The 24,047-nt window shown below is 42.0% G+C and overlaps 1 protein-coding gene across 1 annotated transcript in view; it reads right to left on the bottom strand.

Moving 5' to 3' along the window:
* Positions 1–2,839: 2,839 nt before the first annotated feature.
* The window catches only part of MAP3K20 (mitogen-activated protein kinase kinase kinase 20), a 117,084-nt gene continuing 95,876 nt past the window's right edge, over positions 2,840–24,047 (bottom strand). The window contains exons 15-19 of the mRNA XM_077830054.1: positions 23,181–23,273; positions 15,217–15,333; positions 13,364–13,438; positions 12,048–12,198; positions 2,840–3,531 (exon numbers count right to left, since the gene is read on the bottom strand). Of these exons, the coding sequence (XP_077686180.1) occupies positions 2,840–3,531; positions 12,048–12,198; positions 13,364–13,438; positions 15,217–15,333; positions 23,181–23,273 (1,128 nt within the window). The remainder of the gene's footprint in view (positions 3,532–12,047; positions 12,199–13,363; positions 13,439–15,216; positions 15,334–23,180; positions 23,274–24,047) is intronic.

The following is a 24,047-nucleotide window of genomic DNA, read 5'->3' as shown; positions in this document are numbered from 1 at the left end:
GGGTGGACTCGTGTCAGTTTCCAACCTTACACCTTATAAACGGTTTCATTAAAATTGACTCTAGCTGCATTCCAGAAAGTCCTGCCCATTGTCTTACAGGACCCCCGGCTGCTCACAGTCATGTTGCAGCAAGGCTGGAATTTGCTGCCTCTCTCAACAAAAGTCATCACTAATTTACAGCTTTTCAACTTCAAGCTTGTGCCATCATTGCTTTGGGCTTCTTTTCGGTTCTCTCTCTCTCTCTCTTTTTTTTTTTAATCTTGGGAAATCTTAACTTTTTTTAATTGCATGAAATTCAATTTGAGTGAAAAGGTCAACAAGAAACTTTCTGAAGAGAAGCAGGCCTACAGCTGCGTCTTTCCTCTCTGTGGAGTTACAGACCACATTAATCACAAAGTTTGCTGACCTTCTCTTTACTACTTGAAGACTGCAAGACAAGATAGCACTTAAAATGCAATTTAAAAAATGCGAGCTGCACAGGGATAAATATTATCACAGGCTTCAATAGAATTAGATGTAGCTATTGTCAAGATAATTTCTCTCTCTTTTTCTCTCCTAAGAACAGCATAAAAAACCTGTCACCTTTTTTTCCTTTCTGATCATGACAAATCCATGTCTCACAGTGTGTTAATATATGGGAGCTGTGCCTTTAAATGAAGGGAGAGGTGGGGATTTCTTATCCGTGGAGGGCAAACTGGAAGCAGAGGGAGGAAGGTCAGGAGCAGACTGAGCAGAATTGGGGTGTGTGGAGGGGAGATCTGTACTGAGGGTTGTGAAATAAGGGTATGTCTACACTATGGAAATTAGGTCGAATTTAAAGAAGTCGGTTTTTTAGAAATTGGTTTTATATATTCGAGTGTGTGTGTCCCCACAGAAAATGCTCTAAGTGCATTAAGTGCATTAACTCGGCGGAGTGCTTCCACAGTACCGAGGCTAGAGTTGCCTTCCGGAGCGTAGCACTGTGGGTAGCTATCCCACAGTTCCCACAGTCTCCGCCGCCCATTGGAATTCTGGGTTGAGATCCCAATGCCTGATGGGGCTAAAACATTGTCGCGGGTGGTTCTGGGTACATATCGTCAGGCCACCCTTCCCTCCCTCCCTCCCTCTGTGAAAGCAAGGGCATACTATCGTTTCGCGCCTTTTTTCCCTGAGTTACCTGTGCAGACGCCGTACCACGGCAAGCACGGAGCCCGCTCAGGTAACCGTCACCGTTATGTCTCCTGGGTGCTGGCAGACACGGTACTGTATTGCTACACAGCAGCAGCAACCCATTGCCTTGTGGCAGCAGATGGTGCAATAGGACTGGGAGCCGTCATCGTCATGTCCGAGGTGCTCCTGGTCGCCTGTGTGAGGTCGATCAGGAGCGCCTGGGCAGACATGGGCGCAGGGACTAAATTTGGAGTGACTTGATCAAGTCATTCTCTTTAGTCCTGCAGTCAGTCCTATTGAACCATCTTATGGTGAGCAGGCAGGTGATACGGATTGCTAGCAGTCCTATTGCATCATCTTCTGCCGGGCAGGCAAGAGATGAGGATGGCTAGCAGTCCTATTGTACCATCTTCTGCCGAGCAGCCATGAGATGTGGATGGCATGCAGTCCTTCTGCACCGTCTGCAGCCAGCCAAAGATGTAAAAGATAGATGGAGTGTATCAAAACAAGAAATAGACCAGATTTGTTTTGTACTCATTTGCAAACCCCCCTCCCCCGCCCCCCATCTAGGGGACTCATTCCTCTAGGTCACACTGCAGTCACTCACAGAGAAGGTGCAGCAAGGTAAATCTAGCCATGTATCAATCAAAGGCCAGACTAAACTCCTTGTTCCAATAAGAACAATAACTTAGGTGCACCGTTTCTTATTGGAACCCTCCGTGAAGTCCTGCCTGAAATACTCCTTGATGTAAAGCCACCCCCTTTGTTGATTTTAGCTCCCTGTAAGCCAACCCTGTAAGCCGTGTCGTCAGTCGCCCTTCCCTGTGTCAGAGCAACGGCAAACAATCGTGCATCTGAGTTGAGAGTGCTGTCCAGAGCAGTCACAATGGAGCACTCTGGGATAGCTCCCGGAGGCCAATACCATCGAATTGTGTCCACAGTACCCCAAATTCGACCCAGAAAGGCCAATTTAAGCACTAATCCACTTGTCAGGGATGGAGTAAGGAAATCGATTTTAAGAGCCCTTTAAGTCAAAATAAAGGGCTTCATCATGTGGACAGGTGCAGGTTTACATCGATTTAATGCTGCTAAATTTGACTTAAAGTCCTAGTGTAGACCAGGGCTAAGATAATGATCTCTTCCTGAACATCAGGGCACACTACTGGCACCCAGAGCGTGAGGTTGCTGGGTGCCATAACAGCAACACTTGATAAGAATGAACAGAAGAACTTTTTGTCATGATACACAGTTACCTTATTTAGTTTGTATTGAATGATTAAGCTAATGTAATGGACTCCCAGCCAACCAGGGACACAAGCCAAGAAAGGGAGGAGAGAAAAGAAGTTGCAATTCACCAACATTTGGAATGAAAACATCATGACCAGGAAGCTGTCCCTGACAGATGTTCTTTGTGGGAGCTGTGACAACAAGTGGAACCCCGGTTCTGCTCTCTGTTTGAACATGAGAATAGGCAGGCATACTGGGTGACCAATGGTCCATCTAGCCAAGTATCCTGTCTTCCAACAGTGGCCATTGACTGAGTGAGTTTGGCTGTCATCTCAGTAAGAGGTAGTGTCTTCTAGAAGGCATATACTAAGGGTGGAAAAATTTTAAGCAGTAGGTCTGGTTTGGTTTGTATAAACCAAAAATTCTGTTAAATTAAAGGGAAAAAACCGCTCTAGTCCCCTCTTCAGAACATTCTCTGGTTTCGCCAAGTTCCCTTTGGTCTCTCTTTAGGTGACTTGCCTGTACTCTGTCTATGAGATTTCTTTGAATACTCTACCTTTATCCATCCACCTTCATTAACTTTGGTCTCTTCATCATTTTCTTTAGGTTTGCTTTCTGTTTTCAAAGGCATACCTGGTATGGACTTGGGTTGATGGGGATAGTGTGTGCGCTTTTTGTGGTCATATGACTTCGATGGGCTGAGTGTTGACTGGGAAGTCCTGTACATTCTTCCAGAAGGACTAGGTGCTGCAGAAGCAGTTTGTGGGCTTTTTCCACTATATCTTCCATTTATGGAGAGTCCAGAGTCACGGACATAACTGCTCCTGCTTTTGCCTGCAGATCTGTCCCTTTCTGAAGGGCTATCAGAAGCTGTGCTAGAGGTACTACTTCCCTTTGAATTAAGATGTAGCGACGATAGAGTTCTCATCAGTCCATATGGGGTTGGAGATGAACTTCTGGAATGATTTATTGGTGTAATCTGATAGCTAATAGGAATTCGTGTCCGTCTTACAGCAGCAGCGTAGGAGTCTTGGTTGTGAAGGTATGGTAAAAATTGTGTCACACTATTAGGACTGTGGGAATGGGAATGATGGTGTGAAGTGCTTTTTTCCATCTGACGCAGTCTTAGAGTGTACATCCATTCAACATCTATATCTGAAATATAAATGGAAACAAGAGTCACACGATTTGAATCGCCAAGAAATTGCATTCCCACTTAATAAAGACCTGCGATAAGGACTCAAAATATCTAGAGAGTAATTGCTGCTAAGAATGTAGCAAAATATAACATATCAGTCAAGTTATTCCCCTCCCTCTCAGCCTGCCAGAAATTAATGCCAGGTTTTACAGTATTCAAAACAATGTTATTTAATGCATCAATTAACTGGTGCATATAGTGTCACCTGTGTGGATCACAGAGGTTAGAAATGGAAAAGACCTATTAAACCATTCAGTCCATCTACCCACCAAAGCAGGTTTGCTTCCTATAGAATGTTTTCTTGTGTTTTGTGTAGTCTAGTTTTAAATATCCCCTCTGATCTGTCTTCAGCTACTGCCCTTGGGAAATGATTCCACAGCCTACATTGCAAAGAAGAGCCTGAGACCTGTAAAAGAAGCTTGAAACAAGGAGCCACAACATCATGTGACAGGCCAGCTGTCCACCTGGACCACCAGCAAGTGCTCCAAGGACTATAGTTGTGAGCCAATAAAATACAGTAAGTCACAAAAATGACCTATATACAGGGAAGGAAATCTGTTCTTTCAGCATGTTGTAGGAGACCAAACCACCCAGCTACTAGGCAGGGTGCTTATAAAACTGTATAATCATCTGACACCCAGTACTGCGGATGCTTTGGCCCCAAGCCACTCTCTACACTTGCACTGATCAAAACGATCACTGGGGTTCACACATAAATTACATCCAATGAAGTGCATAGGCAGAAGTGATGCAAAACATGATCTGAATTCATCCACCAACAGCACAAAGACTTCCTGAAGAACTATACCACTGCAGTAACAGAAACAACACCCACCTTCCTGCTCTCCACCCCCCAAAAAGCCCCACATGAATTCCTCCCCACCTTCTATTTCATCGCCATCCAGCCATCAAATCACAGCTGGTAGAGGTGTTGGATAGTCAATCCATCTTACGTAATCCAAACACTAAGCACCAACCAGCATGAAGAGCTCTATCCCATTTCACAGAGAAGATCAACCAAATATGCGAAGAACTAACTGCAGCTGTAAACTTGAAACAGGACCAGATAGCATTTACTAATATACCACTCTTGATGGCTTGGACCCTTCACACATGATGTAGCCCTACAAGCCCTTAAAGAAAATTCAAGGCACTACCTGCAAACCAGGTCTATACCCCTCCTGCAAAGCAAAAGCCCCTGCGAACTAGAATAAGCAATGTTTTCTTCAGAGACACAAACCTGCCAATTTTCCTGTTGTCCTTCAGATCCTCAGATAGCTGGATGAGCAAATTCTCTCCAACTATTGTCCCTTCTCTAACTTCCCATTTTCATCAAAATCATTGACAGAGGAGTGGAAACCACGTTCCAGTAATGTGACATCTGCCAATATACTGCATGCTTCACAATCAGGCTTCAGACCAGGGCACAGCACAAAGGACTAGTAGCACTGAAAGACATGCTCCTCATTGAAATGGATAGAGACTATACCTCAATGTTCATACTTCTTGGCCTTTCTGCAGCTTTGGATACAGTTGATCGTAGGATACTATTGTCCCACTTATGTAACATAGATGGTTCAGCATTACAATGGCTTCCAACAGGGATTGGTGATGTCTTGCCTTCTGTTTAATATCCACCTAAGACTGTTTGAAGAGGGGGCAAAATGCTATGGGCTCCTCTGCCAACGCTATACCAGTGACATCCACCTGTAGATCTCACTTTGTATCAGCACAGCCCATGAGATCACAAGGATGTCCCAATGCCTGAAAGAGATCATCACCTGGATAAAGAGCAGCTGTCTCAAACTCAACCCAAACAGAACTGAAGTCATGTTGGTCAGAAGAGGCAAATATATTGAAGAAACAGCCCAGACATTGTCCTCCCCATTCTGGTGATAAATTGCAGAGGAGAAACTGTCTAACTGGTATGAAGGGTGGATTCCGATTCAACTCTTCATTAATCCTGTATGAACAAATAGCATCCATAGTGACAAATGCCTTCTTCAACCTGCATCTGACTAGGAAACTGCTCTTTCATCCTCGATGGGGATCTGGCTTCTGTGGACCTGCATTCATCGCCTCCAGACTGTAACAAGGACTTGGTCCTAATTTTCAAAGTCATCAACAGATCAGAACCACATCTCCATTCAGAACCCGCCGAGAAAAGCCGTGCAGCTGTAGGACAATGCACTTTACAAAGCGCATCAGAGCCAGAAATATTGTTCTCAGTTGAGGGGATAACAGCTGTGTAATGAGGTCAGACTAATTCAGTCTAACCGCCTTAAGGGCATGTTGCAAGAAAACTTTTGTAAAAGACTTCCTGCTGCACCCATATCAAAATATAATACATGGAAAAATAAAATTAGAATGAAGTCAAATTAGATAAATAAAAAAAAAAACACATAAGATTCCCCAACATTATTATACATATGTAAGACAAGCAGACCTTTCTACAGCCAAGAAAGGGAGAACAGAAGATTTTGTGAGGTCTACTATTGACCTCGCTATGTAGATTTAATTTATTTGGGAAGGTTCTACGTTGATGGATTCTGTAAAAAACAGCAGATTGAGAGAGGGCTTAATTTTCAGAAGTTCTTAGCACCCACAACTTGAGTTGAAGCCATTCTGAAAATTAGGCCTGTTTGTATAAGATGCCATACAATAGATATATACAATATACATACAGAATGAAGCTTAAGTAATTTTGTTCAAAATAGATTTAAATGGATTTGTCCTTAAAAAATGCTAATATTCCAACAGGAGACCATAAACTTGGCATTTCCAGGCTGCTTAAACTCAACTGAAATGCAAATAGCTATAGCAGAGGATTTCAGATTCCTCCATCTTATTGCTGGTTTTCTGAGGGTAGAATAGTTCTGTCATGAATACTGTCTTTTACTAGAGATGTTACCACAGCATCTGCAATGGGAAATTTTCAGAGGTCTGGTTTAATGCACTGTCCTTTACAGGGTACACACAAACTAAATATCTTCTCTTCTTAAAGAGTTAATAGAAAATAATTCCCATTTTGTGGGCTGGGGAGGGCGGGGGGGGCTAGTATTTGTTTTCGCTTCCTCAGGCTTTTAGTTGAATGCTGAGGGATTAAAATCACTTCAATTTTATGTCAGAATATCAAAGGGGAAGAGTCTTTCCTGTCAAGGGCTGATTGTGATGCCTCCATGTCAGACAGCTCTGTCTCCACATAAAGATGAACCCTCCTGAAAAAGACGATGTGAATGGCTTTCCAGGTTTCTTAGCCTTCTCCTGGTAAGTTACAGTTTTAAAGAAATGTGTGCAGTATGAGCATTTTGTGCTTTCTAGGTACTGCATATTATATTCAGTCTCCTCTGTTCTTCTCACTAGCCTGTGGATGCAAAACATGGACCTCATATACCTAGGAATGGCAGCTTCAGGACTTTAATTTGGGACTCTGGTTGTTACTATTTTGCAGAAGCACATCTGCTTCCTTGCCTCATGTGGCAAGCAGCCATCTCATAACATCAGGGAAACCACCACTAACTGATCCCCTGAATGAGATGCTCTCTTTGATGCACCTGAAGTAGTAAACTTACTGTTTTTAATGGCTGTTCTGTGTCACTCTTTGCACAGGGGTTGTCAGCTTCCTAGTGGGGACCTCACCTGTTTGTTGCAATGAAACGATTTCTATGCCTTAAAAATCTCTGTGGGGCCACAGCAGGTTTTCCCTCTTCCTACTGCTTGATTCAGAGTTGGAAATCCTGATATCTTGGTTCTGACACATTCTGTATGCAGAATTAATACGTAGCCCAGTGAGCGTATGTCTTTCCTGTAGTGTTAACTCAGGGTCTGACCTGGGTGTTGCCATTAAACCTCCTCCCATTAATACAAAAAAAGCCCAAATTTGGTGGTGCTTTAAAACCAGGTTAGCTGGCCTGGCTGGGAGGAGGGTTAGAGATCATGTGCCATGTTCACGCAGGGTTGTATCCACCCACTCTGAAGTAAGGATGCAGGCTTAATCACTCGAGTGCCGATAGTCCTCCAGCAGCTTCCCACAATTCCCCCCACTCCTAGAATGGCAGACAAGTTGTTCCACAATTTACTGGGAATGCATCATACAGCAGGGAAACTTACTGCAAAGAACCATGGGAGATGCCTCCTGAAGTCCTAGCAACACACCCAGGTGAGTGCAGCACCAGCGAGGACACCTTAACTCGGGTCTGGCTTTGCAATGTGACTGCTCACACCTGGGCTAGGTTGACCTGGGTGCCAGTCATCTGAGTTAACTCTGCAGTGAAGACAAACCCTTAGGGTACGTCTACACTGCCCTACATCAGCTGACTCAGGCTGCGGGGCTATAAAACTGCAGTGTGGATGTTCAGGCTCAGGCTGAAGCAAGGGCTCTGGGTCTCTCTCCCACCCCCCACTCCCGCCAGGGTCCCAGAGTTCGGCTCCAAACATCTACATTGCAATTTTATAGCCCCACAGCTCAAGTCCTATGATCCTGAGTCAGCTGACATGGGCCAGCTGTGAGTGTTTTATTGCAGTGTAGACATACCCCTACAGAACATACGTTAGGTCCCATCTGCATTGCAAGCTAGAGCTGTGTTACAGCTGGGTGAGGGTACCACTGTCTTGTAACTAGATTCCTTGTCCTAGATGTGATTGTGGCCTAGGCAGTCCCGTTATTCAGGCAGAGCTTGTGGGGATATGGGCTGCACTGGACATCCTCAGACTGGCAGCTTGGAACTACCCCGATCTCTCTGCAGGGTGGGACAAATCTTATGGCTCAGTAGGCAGGATATGAAACAGCGTATGTTTGGGCATAGTAGCAATCCATTATTCTGTTATTACTCTCATATATTATTTGTATTGCAGTAGTACCCAGAGACCCCGATCAGGACTCCATTGTGCGGGGCACGGTACAGTCATATAATAGAAAACAGACTGTGCACTGAAGAACTTACAATCTTCATAGTGACAAGTTGTAAAGGGGTGTAGAACCAGAGGAAGGGGAGGGGAGGGAGACTAATATTAAACACATAAGCCCACAGAAGAACTGGCAATTTTTTAAAAAGTTTTCTATATTTGAATGTTGATGGGCTCCCTTTAGCTTGGGCACAAAATTGCCTTTAGGTATGTGTGTCTGTATCATAACGTGAGTCCTGAGGGCAGATTTTCAGGCAAAACTCTACTGAAGGCAATGGAGTTACAGCAGGGTTGCGTTTGACCATCTGTGTCAACAGTGCACTGAACTCTGAAAGAGGTCTGAGCAGTGCGGTGATCTCAGTTTAAAGCCTGTTTCATTTATCTCATTGAATAAATCGCAATGAACATTGTTCATAAAGATTCTGGAACTGAATAATCACAAGTCCAGGCTGGCCCAAGAGATCACGTTGAGATGTGTTAGAAGAATTTGTAATGCAAATTTCCATTCTTCCCCACAGCACTGCTGGCATTTAGTCTTATATGTGCAGGCTAGATTTACCCTCCAGTGCAGTGTGAGCTATGCACTGAAGCTCTTCATGGCTCTGCAAGCAGCTCAGTGTCCATGGCTCTGATGAACACCCTGCCTCCTCTGCCAGATGGCTAGGCAGAGCAAGAGAATCCATATCACAACACTGCTCCTAATACGGAGGCAGAGCAAATCTCACTGGCATTGTGGGAGCTGCCTCTGCCTCCGGATGCCCATGAATAGAACACAGGGAGGCAGAAGGCAAGAGCTGACTGGAGTACTCCTGCCCCCTTGTGTAATGTGGAGAGGAGGCCAGGATAGAAGCCACTGAGAACACTCCCTCCAAGGAGCCAGGAAGGGCTGGGGGAAGACTCTCTTCCCCTACAGCTATTGGAAGGAAGAGATGGGAGGAGACACAGAGGGGATCCTCTTGCTCACAGCAGGCTCATTTCTTTTTTTCATGGCTAAGAGTCAGTTTGTCAGCATATGGAGGCAGACAGATACATCTTCATCACACTTTGATTCAGCCAACGTTTGTAGGCGGCATCAGGGTGCGACACTAAAGCTACTGTGCGCTCCCTCTCTAAAGCCATTCAGTGACTATTCATGGATTAAAGTTTGAGTCCCACCACTGAGACACTTCAGAATATGGGGTATATTCTCTTGGGGGAAAATCCTCAGCCCAGCATCCAGCCTGTGTAGCTGGACAGGATGCTGAAAAGATGCAGTGGGCCAGGGGGAAGACAAGGACAATGGTCTCCCAAAAGCCACTGGGTGAAGTTTACTTCAGCCCCACAAGCAGCAATCTGTATCTATAATGTGATCCTACTGCCAAACTGGATTGAAGAATCCTCATTAATGATATCTTCATTAATGATCTGGAGGATGGCATGTATTGCAGCCTCAGCAAGTTTGCAGATGACACTAAACTGGGAGGAGAGGTAGATACACTGGAGGGTAGGGATAGGATACAGAGGGACCTAGACAAATTAGAGGATTGGGCCAAAAGAAATCTGATGAGGTTCAACAACGACAAGTGCAGAGTCCTGCTCGTAGGACAGAAGAATCCCATGCACTGCTACAGACTAGGGACCGAGTGACTCAGCAGCAGTTCTGCAGAAAAGGACCTTGGGGTTACAGTGGACAAAAAGCTGGATATGAGTCAACAGTGTGCCCTTGTTGCCAAGAAGGCTAACGGCATTTTGGAATGTATTAGTAGGGGCATTGCCAGCAGATCAAGGGACGTGATCATTCCCCTCTTTTTGGCATTGGTGAGGCCTCATCTGGAGTACTGTGTCCACTTTTGGGCCCCACACTATAAGAAGGATGTGGAAAAACTGGAAAGAGTCCAGCGGAGGGCAACAAAAATGATTAGGGGGCTGGAGCACATGATTTATGAGGAGAGGCTGAGGGAACTGGGATTATTTAGTCTGCAGAAGAGAAGAATGAGGGGGGATTTGATAGCTGCTTTCAATTACCTGAAGGGGAGTTCCAAAGAGGATGGATCTAGGCTGTTCTCAGTGGTAGCAGATGACAGAACAAGGAGTAATGGTCTCAAGTTGCAGGGGGGGGGTTTAGGTTGGATATTAGGAAAAACTTTTTCATTAGGAGGGTGAAGCACTGGAATGGGTTACCTAGGGAAGTGGTAGAATCTCCTTCCTTAAAGGTATTTAAGGTCAAGCTTGACAAAGCCCTAGCTGGGATGATTTAGTTGGGGATTGGTCCTGCTTTGAGCAGAGGGTTGGGCTAGATGACCTCCTGAGGTCCCTTCCAACCCTGATAGTCTATGATTCTATTCTCCCAGTGGTGAATCTCCTGACCTGACCCCTCCACCCTGAGCATGGAGCCCCACTCAAGCTGAGCTCTGCCACAGCTGGGCCCCTCTATGCATAATCCCTGGAATCTACCCTCCTCCCTTGTGCTGTGAAAACATTCATGGCTCCACTATCTGAGGGACCTCCACAGTTCTGGAAGCAACTTGCCCACTGATGCATAGGTCCAATCTCCATTAATGTGCTAAAGAGAAGAGTATGAGACCCAGAGCATACATACAGGGTTTCTTCATGCTCAGAAAGCTTGAGTGCGAACCTACAGCACTTTAGTGTGCCGTGCAGATACTGCTACTGGCCACTAAGTATGTCAAAGCACTACAGAACTTTTAGTGCATGGTAGCAGGGTTCACATGGCCAGTTAGTGTGCAGTATGCTAGATCGCTGTAGATTTACACCCCTGCTTGCTGAGCACTGACACACTGGGCAGACAAACCTCCGGTTTGGAAAGGCTTGCATGGTGGGCTCAGACAGATGGTAAAACTGTATGAATGTGAGAAAGCAACCTTCAGACAACTGAAGGCTGGACAGATGGACGGAAATATCTTCAGGAGTACTAATAGGCTGTTTACTTTGGACAAAAGATTGATTTACCTCCCATTACTACTTACAATTAAAACATCAGTGGAGACGTTAAGATAAACTTCAAATAAACAATTGTAATGAACTTGTGCACATGCCCTCTACCTGATAGGATCAGATCTACTCAGCTGGTTTTTTAAGGCCCTTTACTACTGATATCTAGTGCAAATTCTCCTTTAACTCAGATGGAAAGAGATGGTGGTTTTTGGAGCAGGATGACCAGAGTTCTGTTCCTGCTGTCACTGTGAAGCTCCAAGTGGCATGGTGCACAGCATAGCGACAACTTATTGCCATGAATTATTTACAGTCTCAAAGACCCACTACTTTAGCAACATATACAGAATAATCCCACTTTAACCAGTTGGGCCAATAAGCACATGACTACCTAACATTTCCAGTGTCTTTCTCTCTCACATCCCTCAAAGTTACGCTGGCTCGCTATGGCTTTGCTGGGTTTCTCCTGCATACATCCCAGCAAGACATCCCAGCTGCCACAGATCTCTGCCAAAGCTGAGAGACGGACCCATATTGCTGAAATAGAATTTTAGTTAGTGAGTTTTTGTTATGCCTTCTTTAACTGTTTTGCATGTTTCAGCAGTAAACTTAATGCCATTCAAACATACTGACTTACTTGAGCTGGACCTGCTTCCTGGCCTGCCCTCCGAGTTTGGGAGGGAGGTCTGGATCATGAGCTGCACTGACTTCACCTCATCCTGAGCTTTCAGTTTACTCCATTGAACTGAATGTATGTGTCTGGTGGTTTTTGGAGCTCTGACATCACCCTATTCAAGAAACAGAACAGATTATGATTTAGGACACAACAAAATAAACTGCCACACCAGTGACCTTCCAATAACACTCTGAGGTTGTTGTCATTTTGTATAGAGGGTTTCTAGCCTGATCTCAGAGATTGTTAGAATCCAGAGGCTTCTGAGTAACAGTTTTATGATTCTGCTAAAAATCTGATCGTAAATTCCCCTTTCAGTTAATATCCTGTATGAGGGCAAGATTGCAATGCCTTTCTTTTTAACAAATATTTTAATAACTAAATCGAGTTGCACTTCAAGTAAATAGTCCTTTCTGCTAAAAGAGATAGGCAGTAGGCAGGTATTGTTGCGGGGGATTCCCCTCATGGTAACTTGCCTACAGTAGAAAGCTCTTTAATCCTGCAATCTTTCCCTGTGACTCCTGTGAGGCACTACCAACTAAAAGGAACCTGGGGTTAGTCTTCGTATCAGAGAAAACCCCTGTTCTTCACTTCTGAGACAAGTAAGCCAGGTCCAGCATTTTCCTATCTCGATAGCCCTGCTTGAATCCATACCTCAGGACAGAGCTGGGATTTCAATTATTAGCCTCAATGTGAAGCATACTGTTGGTCTTTATAAAACACTTTTTGTAAGTAAGCCAAACCTTTTAATACAAAGTCTAATTTCCAACAGGTTAAACAGTGCTAAATTGTCTCCAGATTTTATTTTATGTTTCTCTCCATTTCTCTTATCACCTTCTTCCTCCTCCTGTTGTTCATCAGCTAATTAGCACTTCCCTGACAAGGTAACAACAAACACAACAACAAACAAACACCAGCAATACTGACCACTGTTTAAATAAAAAAGTTTTCTTACTTGAGGGATTTCAGAGTAGCAGCCGTGTTAGTCTGTATTCGCAAAAAGAAAAGGAAGACTTGTGGCTAACCAATTTAGAGACTAACCAATTTATTTGAGCATAAGCTTTCGTGAGGAATTTTTGTGTTCAGGAATCTGAACACACAGACTCTGAAAACATCATTCAGTTTTTCATCAGAACTCGAGATTTTACAATTAATTATGCGGTGCTGGACCTTGATTACAGTATGCAGCAAAGTCAAAGTGCCCTGCTACCAGCTTTTAATGAAATTATGCTGTAGGTTTTCAACTTGGATAAGTATTTCCTTATTTTTTCTGCACTTACCTCATATGTAATAATACATTCTACATTCTGATCTTTTGCTATTCCCACAATCCATTTCTCCATTACAAATGGTGGCTGAAAAGGGAAAAATAAACAGCATGTGTGTGGGGAGGGGAGGATTATTATTTTCATTTGATTGCTTTATTATTACACCAAAAAGGTTTTTTAAAAAAACTCATTCCCTACAGCTTTTGTCCTTTTTCATGTGGCAAATGCATCCATATTTTCCCTATGTATTAATGGGACATAAAGCAACACCGTTCGGAATTGTTTACTTCCTTGTTTGTATACCACATTCATTACTAAATTAGCAGTAAAATGTATTTGTGGAGTATAGTATACTTAAGCTAACTGCTTTTACAGACAGAGCATAAGAAACACAATGTTTTTGTAGGGACCTTAACATTTTATTTCATTCTTTTTTAATTTCTTGCCAACAAAGAGGAAATTTTAAAAAACAACAAGAACAGATACTTAGATTCCTGAAGACATTCTCCTCCAGGTTAAAAGAGTGTAGAAGTATGTGGAATATTAAGCTTATACCTGACAATCTCCTTGTGTTTAATTTTAATACTGATAAAAATTTAACAGGAAAAAACATGCAAAGCCTTGAGAAATGAAATAGAAAAAAATGTCTCTCACAAGAGAAAATGCAAAAACTAGCAAATCTTAACACTAATAATAAAGGTTCCAGCATTCAGTGGCCACATAAACACAAGGACAGCATTAATGGTAGTTCCAGTGGGGAAATACTATGTAATAAGCCTATCATGGTAACACCATATTTTGTTATTTCCTGTTATTTTCCCTGTTGAGGGTTTGGCTCCAGCAGTTATTCCTAAGACAAAACAGCCAATGAATGCTGAATAAGGAATGTACACAGTTAAAGCCATTCATGAGAGTTTTTCCATCAGGGCACATTAGAGCAGCATTCTAATTGGCAATCAAGATGTTGCATATTTTTTCATTTACAAATTTATATTGTTACACATTGCCAAGGTATTAGGGTGGGTCACATTAATAAAAAACAATCAATTAGAAATGAACAGCAAACAGAGTGCCCTGCCTATGAAAACAACTTCCATCTCCTAGATTAAAATCAGTCAAGACATTGGCTGGTAAATATTTAGAGGCAAATGCTGAAGTCAGGTTAAACTCCCATTGAGGTGGAGTTGAAGATGCTCTATATTTCACTGACGGTGCTCAATGTGGAATACATCCGACTACCCACTCCATTTCTTTGCCACATTTTCCCATTTTTGTAGTAAAACAATGGTCACAAGCTGCATTTTATGATGCCATTAGGGCTTGAGTTACTAAAGTTAACGGACAGGGTTTTTTCCCCCTTTTATTGTGACTTTTCTATGCATTGGCTGCTCACTACTTTTCTGATGACTTTGTGGAATCAAGGTTCCATACCTTGCACTGTGCTCTGATCTTGGTTGTAAGGGTAGGGTTTAAGATCTTATCACATCTGAGAGAGGAGTTTCATAACAAAGTCAAAGTTTAAAAAAAATACAAATAGCATATGGAAGTTTCAGTAAGTGGAACATTTTCATCACTTGCACTTTTTCTTTCATTTAAATGTGGTAAGCAAATAAAGAAAACATATCATGGAAGTAAAAGAAGAACATTTTAAATGATTCCTCTCATATTGCTTTATCCTTAGCCTGGCTTAATAGGGAATATTAACAAATCACTCAAATTATGATACAAATCTTCAAAAATAATGCATTTTATTTAAAAGCTGTCAAGAGACTGAGGTTTTCACAAGCACAAAAATCTACTGCTTTGGTATTTAATGTTTTTGTTTGAGATCTATGAATTCATAAAGGCTGTAAACAGAACCCTACCTTTGTCATTTTTAAAATCTCTACATCAGGTAGGTTAGTGTTGAATGTCACATCTTTTATGTAGGTTATTGCAATTTCATCCCCATCCATCTCCATAAACATTTTCCATTTACAGTCCTAGTATTAAAAGAGAGTAATAACATTTTAGAACAAGAAACAATACAAAAAATAAACAAAATCTGCAAAACCCTAAATGTGTTAAAACCCAAGGTTTGGAATACATTCCTACTGGATTCTTTTCAGGATAAAAGTATCCAAAGTGAAGGAACCTTTCTGTTTTCTTGGTAGCATTTCTATTAGTTCACATCTGAGAAACAGTTGTCATTTTGATACTGTGTTTTAGTTTCTTAAATGGTAGAATTTCCTCTGAGGGGCTCAGGGAAGATAGAGCAGGTATATTTACACTAATAGGTAAATACAGTTTCAGGAGCAGGCATGGAAGGTTTCCATAAGCAAGCTGAGACAGAGTAACACAGCAGTAGAGAGAAGCTGAGTTATCAGCTTTATTTCCCAGTGGGCCCAGACGAGTCCTTCCTTGTGAATCCAAGAACAAATGATCATAGAGTCTAAGAAATGCCACTAAAAAAACTGCTTGAATAAAGGAGCAGCAAGTTATTAGAGCCCAGTTATATCAGGTACCAAGCATCCTCCTGTGTGATACTGAGCGCCCTCTAGTCCTGTTCATTTCAGTTAGAGTTCAAGGAGCTCAGGACTTCATATAAAAATAATAATTATGGCCCTGATCAAGCAAAGGACTTAAGCACATGCTTGGCTGGAAGCGGGTGAATAGTCCCACTGATTGGATTGGAGCCACCCGTCAGAAGCACTCAGCCCCTTGCAAAGGGCTTGATCCTGTGAGGTGTTGAGCATTCCGGCAAAGCTCCTAAACATGCTTAAAATTATGCCCATGCTCTGACTCATTCGCCTGGCCCTGGGAGTTTTAATTGAGAAGCAATGTAGTCTATTACTCTGTCTTACTGATTTGTGATCAGAGCAGAGAGACTGGGAGTCAGGAGATCTGGGGCCTCATTGAGCGTGGAGCATTTTGAAAAACTGGCCTCTTCATTTAGGTGCTTACATAGATTATGAGCTCTGCTGAAATCTTGCCCCAAGGCTGCAATTGTGGCTGTGACGCTGAATTGCCACGTGGCCTTTGGCAAGTCCGTGTGCCTCAATTTCTCCATGTGCACAAATTTAACACTGTGTATTTCTGTGGAATATGTATATGGTCCAGAGACCATAGCAGAGCGCTTAGAGATCACCACCACTTTACTTCCTATGCTTTGCACTGCAGAATCTTGTTTCAGGATGTCTATTACTGCGTAAATCTGGATTTTGTGCTACTTTGGTGAAGTCTCCCTCCAAAACAAATCTGATGAATATCAATCTGTTTTGATAAACAATGTGATTCAAACCCCTATCTCCAAAGGAAAAACTGTAATTACTGCATTAAATATAGGGCCTGACAAGCTCGGAGTACCTGGCAACTCCCAGTGACTTCAGTAGCAAAGTAAAGGTGCGTAGCAACTCTTTGGATCAGACCCAAAGGAAGAAGCCTCTTTGATAGGGTAATAAACCACTTTGGCCCAAACAGTTGTGGACTCAGCTATACTAGGAGCAGTGCATGAGCAAGGCCTTTTCTTCTTTAAACTGCAGTTTCATACAATGAAATATGAAACCTTATCCCTTAAAACGCTGTCCTCAGACCCATACTCCTCCTCAAAATTCTGTGTCTGTCACAGGCCAAACCATTCAATCTGCCCTCTATGTCCACTGGAAAATGAACATCTTATTTGATCTGAGGAATATTGCTATGTCACCTTTTAAAATACTTATCTTTTAAATTAAAAAGAGACCAGCCCGATTTGTGGACAAGACACTTGTGTGATCAGTTTACTAGTCAGCTACTTTCCTTAAGTATATACTAATCTTTAGGTTTAACCATACAGTAAGCAACACTAGCTTTCTACAGTTCAAAGAAGCTTAAAAGTAGAAAAGATTATTGCTCTACTTCCCCCTATTAATATATAGGCCCTGATTCAGCAAAGAACATAAATACATGCTTATGTCCATTTCAATTCAGCACAGCACTTAATTCAAATTATTTAATTCATTGGAACTAAAGCATGTGGTTAAGTTCTCTGCTGAATCAGGGCCATAAAGGTCTCTTAGAGTCAAGGCAAAGTTTACTACCTGGATAAAGTGGGGAACAAAACATATTCTGTGGAAGTGGCACATTAAAAAATCTGTTTATAAATGTATTTACACAATGTCCTTCACAAAAGATCTCCCTGGGCACTTTACAATTCAAACACAAAGCCTTGTCAAATATCTATCTTTTCAGTTTTGATTTAAATAAATAAAACAAATTTAGCTTTCGAACTATGAAGAGGAAGCCAACTGCATAACTGAGGCACAAACACTCAAACTTTGAGTGCAGATAATTTCTGACTTATATTTAGAACAAGCCAATAAATCAACAGCCTCAGAAAATGGCTGTAGGAATGTCAGAGAAAAGCAAATCATAAAAGTATTACAAACTCACTACTCCTAAGTTCCATAAGAGTAAAGCAAGAACACTTTAAAAACCAAGCCTTCCGTTTATTCCTGTGATCATATCACTCACCTTAAAACAACAAATATTAATGTCAATAATGAAAAACGAAAGGAAAACATAAAAGATCAGCCAGGGGCTTTAAACAACAACACACACCTCTTGGTACAAAAAACACTCCCTGGGGAGAGATCTCATTCTGGAAGGAGGCATGAATTTAGGATATGTTTTTAAATTCAGTTGTGGCAATAAAAAAAAAGTTTAAGAGTCAAGGAAAAATGGAAACAGCATCTTAGCAGGCAACAGGATATTGGAAAACGTAAGATGTAGTGCAAGATGAAACAAATATGAAAAAAGTGCTGGTCATGCTGGCATTAGAAGTAGCAGCATGTTGATGATTTAGGCCCCTGGTAGCTCCTTTCCATTCTTAGCTATTATCTATCTCAGCTGCTGAAACCTGCTGTTTTAAAGACATAAGAGTTGAACATCTAGTGACAGCACCTGGGTTATTTATCATTATGTATAACCTGCTACGCTACATTTTATTATGCTGGATTTAAAGGAAGATAACACAAGTATGGTTAATTTGCTTCTCTTCTTTTTATATATAGTGTCATGACCTGCCACTGCTTAGTCCCATGAGATATTTTTAACCAAAAAGAAAGCCACAAGAAACTCTCCCTAAAAATTCCATTAATAACCTCTTGTAGCGTGTATAGGTTGCAGGGTCTGGAACTAAGAATGTTTTAATCTCTTCAGCAAAACAATGCCTCATAATGATGTACAGGACTATTGCTGTACTGATGAAGAATCATACATAATTCAGCACCTTTCACTTGGCACCACTGTGATATCCTCATTAGCAGTGGCTCACAGTGGCTGTCAGATGGTGTCCATGCGAATGCAGGCATTATATTGTCTTTGAGATGTGCAGCTGCTTCCATGACACTGCCAGTATATAAAAACATGACGCCAGTTTGTTTTATTTAGTGCTAAACCTTCCAGTTTGTAAAAACAAGGCTGACACAGAGCCTGACATGAGGCAGTGAAAATAATTAGCTCTCATTTTCTCAGCCTCCTATTTCCTTCTCCCTGCTGTGTTCTCTTTCCACTAAACCACCACATGTCAGTCGAAATGGGAGGCAATTAGTGGGCTCATTTCAGTCCCCACAACTGTGCTGAAAAGAAAGTATTTATGATGGCACAATGAACAGCTGAAAGATTAAATAACGTTTGCCTTTTGAAAAGAAAATGACTTCTAGCTAAATGGGCAATTTTTGATTATTCTCAAACAAGCTTAGAGTAGTTGGTTTTTAAAATACAAGAAAGGAAAATGAGTCATTTTTAGGTGAAAGAATCAAATAAAACTTGACACAGTAATGCAAATAACTGATGTTTTATTGCAAAATATGTAAATGTGTTATACCCTTAACAATGGCTCATGTCTCAGGTCAGGGCAGATTGCTGCCAACTAGACACCAGTACAGAGAAGGTTGCTGCATTGCATTTTTTGTTTCAGTTTTGTATGGGGAGGAAAAAAGGGGGCTTTAGAGAGAGGTGCTCTTAAAAAATAAAGAAACAATGCCAGCTAAACATACATTTATATAATTGATTGCCTGTGTGCTTACTTGAAGGGCCTGATCTTTCACTCAGGCAGAAGTCCCAGATCAATGGGAATTTTGCCTGAATGAGGAACATAATATTGGGACCTTACTGTAGCCAAATATGCAAAAATATCTTTCACTTGATATTATCTTTCATGTAAATCCAGCATAATAAAATGTAGCATAGCGGGTTATACATAATGATAAATAACCCAGGTGCTGTCACTAGATGTTCAGCTCTTACTGCCTTTAAAACAGCAGGTTTCAGCAGCTGAGACAGACAGAGTTCTGAGACAGAAATGGTTCTGAGATTAGCTACCATGTGTACAAAGGTCTGTCCTCACTAAGTGGTTGCAAGCAAATAAGGATTTTTAGGGCCCTGATCATCACCATAAAAATAAATTGCCAGTTCACTTGTTTGTGAATGCAATATTTTAAAGGTGGAAGTGTGAAAAACAGTATTCCCTTTTCCAAGCACTGACTATATCTTCATGCCATTTAACAAACCTCTGTACTTTTGTAGACAGCTTCCAGTTACCACTAGTGATAGACAGCTCCAAAAGTGGTGCAGGGGAGTAAGCCCAACATGCCCTCAGAAAGGATGAAATCCACCCTCCAACGCTGTGGGCCTGTGCCAGGCTTTCTGTGCTATTTTCACTCTGCAATGGGACTGTGTTGGGGCACAGGGTGGATTGCCTTTAGGGGAAGTAGCTGTTCAGGGATTCATGACTGGGATTCTGTATATCAGCCCAGGAGAGGCTGGTGTGTAAGGAGGTTTGGGCTAGGCTGGGGCAGTACCATTGCATCCACTGTTGTCCATGTGGAGATGCAGTGGCTACTATTCTAGACTTCACTCTGGAGTAGTGCCCTGGAGCGAGGTTGTGCTGCAAGCCAACAGACTGTCTATGGGTTGGGACCTGCTCACGTCCCCTGTACAAAGACAGATTATTGGGACTTTGCATGTATGAGAATGGGGATGGGAAGAGGGCAATTACATCCACATTGGGTGTACTGTAAAAATCCAGATATATACTAAAAAGGTTCTATAGAAAGGCAAGTGAGCAAGTTACTCAGCCAAAAAATTCAATGAGCCTGCATATACCTCTTTACAGTTCAATAAAAATGTGCATTTCCTATAGGAATTGCTGCACCGCATCCTACATTCAACACCTTCGAAGAGTATGGGCTTGCTTCTGATCTCATTTACACTGGTGGTGTTCCAGGAGTAACCACATTGAAATCAGTAGAGTGGCACCCGTTTTACACTACTGTCAGATCAGAATAAGGCCCAAGTGGTCCCTTCTTGATAGAAAACCTGATGAGTTCAAAGTGCCTTGTGCTAAAATTTCAATGAGCAACGACACTGTAGCATTGAGGCGTACCATTTTGCCCGACTAAGTTAAGTGATGCTCCACTTTGACAGATTATATTAATCAGTTTAGTTAAACTGTAGTTATATTTATTTTATTGCTCAGGTATTTTTTTCAGTTTTACAAAGAAACTATTTCTCTTTTCTCTGCTTTATTAGAATCTACACATGTCTGCTGTAATAAATAATAAAAGACTATGATTCTGCTTGGACTCCTATACGATATTTCGGAATTTTTAAGTGCTGAGAATCTTTGGGACTAAATTAAAGATTATTAGACTAGAAAATTTTATGTGTAAGAGATTAAAGGCATTCAAGGGTCTTGCAAAGGAGGCTGTGGATCACAAGAAATACTCCAAAAGAATTGAAATAGGCAGTGTTGTAAATGCACCTATGCACCTATGTGTGTGAGGTACAACTGAAAAGCTGGAAAATGGGAACGTCTTAATTTTGGATATGGAATGTAGCTTTAACTGCTTTTTGCCATGATTTTAACCCGATGAGTTCCCCAAAAAGCAAAGTAAATTGGTGTTGACAGACTGTTTATAAAGAGAAAAGAGCTACTAGCTTTCCTTTACTTTCTAAGTCTCAAAGAGATGGGAAAGGGTGGAAGAAGCAGTAGGTAGAAAAGGATGACAAGCTTTCATTAAATTGCATTCAGTTACAATGAAGATGTGGCATTACATTTTAGTATTATGTTGTCCTGAATCGTCCTGCATGGTACCAGCCTGTGTCTTTAGACTTATCCCACTGGGATAACCAGAGAACCAGGTACATTTGTTTGGAATAGCTCTCTGATATAGCACTACATATAAATAAATAATACTAAAATAAACCTTCAGAACCCTCCCAGAAGTCAGGGCCATGTAGTCCTAGTATAGACCTGGGTGAAGATGACCTACTATTTTTACGGACTGTTAAAAAATACACGCTGGTTTGGAAACCAGGCCAGTAAAGGCAGTTCAGGCCATCCAAGTCTGACTTACTCTATGGCTCCGACCAGTTTTAAAATGAATCAGACCTGGGCTGGTTGTAACTGGGTTTAAATGAGTACATTTAAGCAGAGTTCCAATGTGGTTTTCTTGAACAGCAAAGCTAGGAACGTCTCCAGAGAACCCTGCTCATCAAACCTTCTGAGAAGGCTACAATTTTTCTTTCCACAATTCTTAAAACATATTCCACAAAAAAATCCTGGCTTACATTTGTCAGGGAGTCCCCTATCCCCCATGAGCTTCGTTTATCTGACATTGGTAGGGTGCACTCGGTCCCAACCATGTTTTATAACTGGATTAGCTGAACCAGTTTTAAATCCGGTTAGAATTCTGGGGGAAGCTTCCACAGTCTAGACGAGCCCATGGTGGATAGGGTTTGCGCATTCCTGTTGCGACTGAAAGGTGGGATTTCACCTTTGTTTCACACTCATGAAACAAAGGTGAAATCCCAGAAAAGGAAGGATTAGCACATAGTACACCTCAGGGGTGGAAATATACCTTCTCCTGTATGCACACACCAACTCACAATGCAAGCAAAATCTGCTGGAAAGCGAGAGAGAGAGAGAGAGAGAGAGAGAGCGAAATAACCACAAAAGAAGGAAGCTTTCCACAGTTACATGAAGAAACGCACTAAGAAAACTGCAGTCACTGCTTTTTCATGAGTCCCTAGCGAGGGGCAGTACATTGTTGTGCTAATTCAGGTGCAACCTGGGAAACCTGCGAAGAGTGAGAATCTGCCTCCTGGATTCCACCTGTTCTGTGGGGGAAGCCCCCATGTGCCAGGCATATAGCTGGTGTAGAGTACCTCCCCCAACACTTCAAAGCCTTCTGCCCCTTACTCCCTTGCATGGCTGCACAAGGCAGGGCACAATGTGCACCTGCAGAAAAGAAGCTGTATAGCACCACAAGTTATGGGTGCCTGAGAGCACTGGGGATGTACAAGCAATTCACACTGCAATGGGAAATCCATCTTTATAACTGGAAAATGCTTCAGATAAAAGAAATCCAAAATACAATGAAAAAGAAAGGAGGAAATCCCCACATAGCAAACCAAGAAGGTTTTGCCCATGAATGAGACAAATTCAATACTAGTCCAAGCCCCCAGCCTCCACTGGTATCTCAATTTACCTCCTTTTCACAAAAACCTGTTGTCTCATGTTCAGTATGATAAAGGATTTATATAAGAAATTCTCAATCACAAAACTGAAGTTAGAGAAAATGCTTATGAGGAAACAATCTTGTTTAATTCAAAACTTCCTGTACCACTGTTTTTCTTGTACCCATCCATCATTGATTCAGCATTGTACTTTGAAATTTGCTCAGTGATTTTCTGAGTAGCAGGATTCACATAATAAATGGAAAATATTTCTACAGACATTGGGCCCTTTGAGTAATGATTAAAGAAACAGAAATAAAATGATATTATCCCAACAAGGTTCATTTACCTGTGGACCATTTCCAAGTTTCAAGTGATAACCAAAAACAAGTTCCAGGTTCACTACTTTCTCCATGTTTTCTTCATTTCCACTTACAGAATCCTATCACAGAAACACAGTGTAAGAAATTACCTCTATTATGAGTCTCTCTGAGTTGGTGACCCGGCTACATTTGACAGTATGAGTTTAATACCCTTTCCTTTTGTATGTTACAAATCTATTGGCTGGTCAGATGATACTGCCGTCCTCTCAGTAATTCCACATAAAAACATAGGAACGGCCGTACGGGGTCAGACCAAAAGGTTCCTCTAGTCCAGTATCCTGTCTTCTGACAGCGGCCAATGCCAGGTGCCCCAGAGGGAATGAACAGAACAGGTAATCATCAAGTGATCCATTCCCTGTCACCCATTCCCAACTACTGGGAGACAGAGAATAGGGTCACCATCCCTCCCCATCCTGGCTAATAGCCATTGATGGAGCTATCCTCCATGAACTCATCTATGTCTTCAAGTCACCAGGGCCTGATGAAATGTACCCTAGAATACTCAAGGAGCTGACTGAGGAGATATATGAGCCATTAGCAATTATCTTTGAAAAGTCATGGAAGACAGGAGAGATTCCAGAAGACTGGAAAAGGGCAAATATAGTGCCCATCTATAAAAAGGGAAAATAAGGACAAGCCAGAGAATTTACAGACCAGTCAGCTTAACTTCTGTATCCGGAAAGATAATGGAGCCAATAATTTAGCAATCAATTTGCAAACATCTAGAAGATAATAAGGTGACAAGTAACAGTCAGCATGGATTTGTCAAGAACAAATCCTGTCAAACCAACCTGATAGCTTTCTTTGACAGGGTAACAAGCCTTGTGGATAGG

Source organism: Eretmochelys imbricata, chromosome 11 (assembly GCF_965152235.1).
Source record: "Eretmochelys imbricata isolate rEreImb1 chromosome 11, rEreImb1.hap1, whole genome shotgun sequence".
Classification (NCBI taxonomy): domain Eukaryota; kingdom Metazoa; phylum Chordata; order Testudines; family Cheloniidae; genus Eretmochelys; species Eretmochelys imbricata.
The sequence above is the reverse complement of the archived record's forward strand: the minus strand, read 5'-3'. Positions and strand labels throughout refer to the sequence as shown.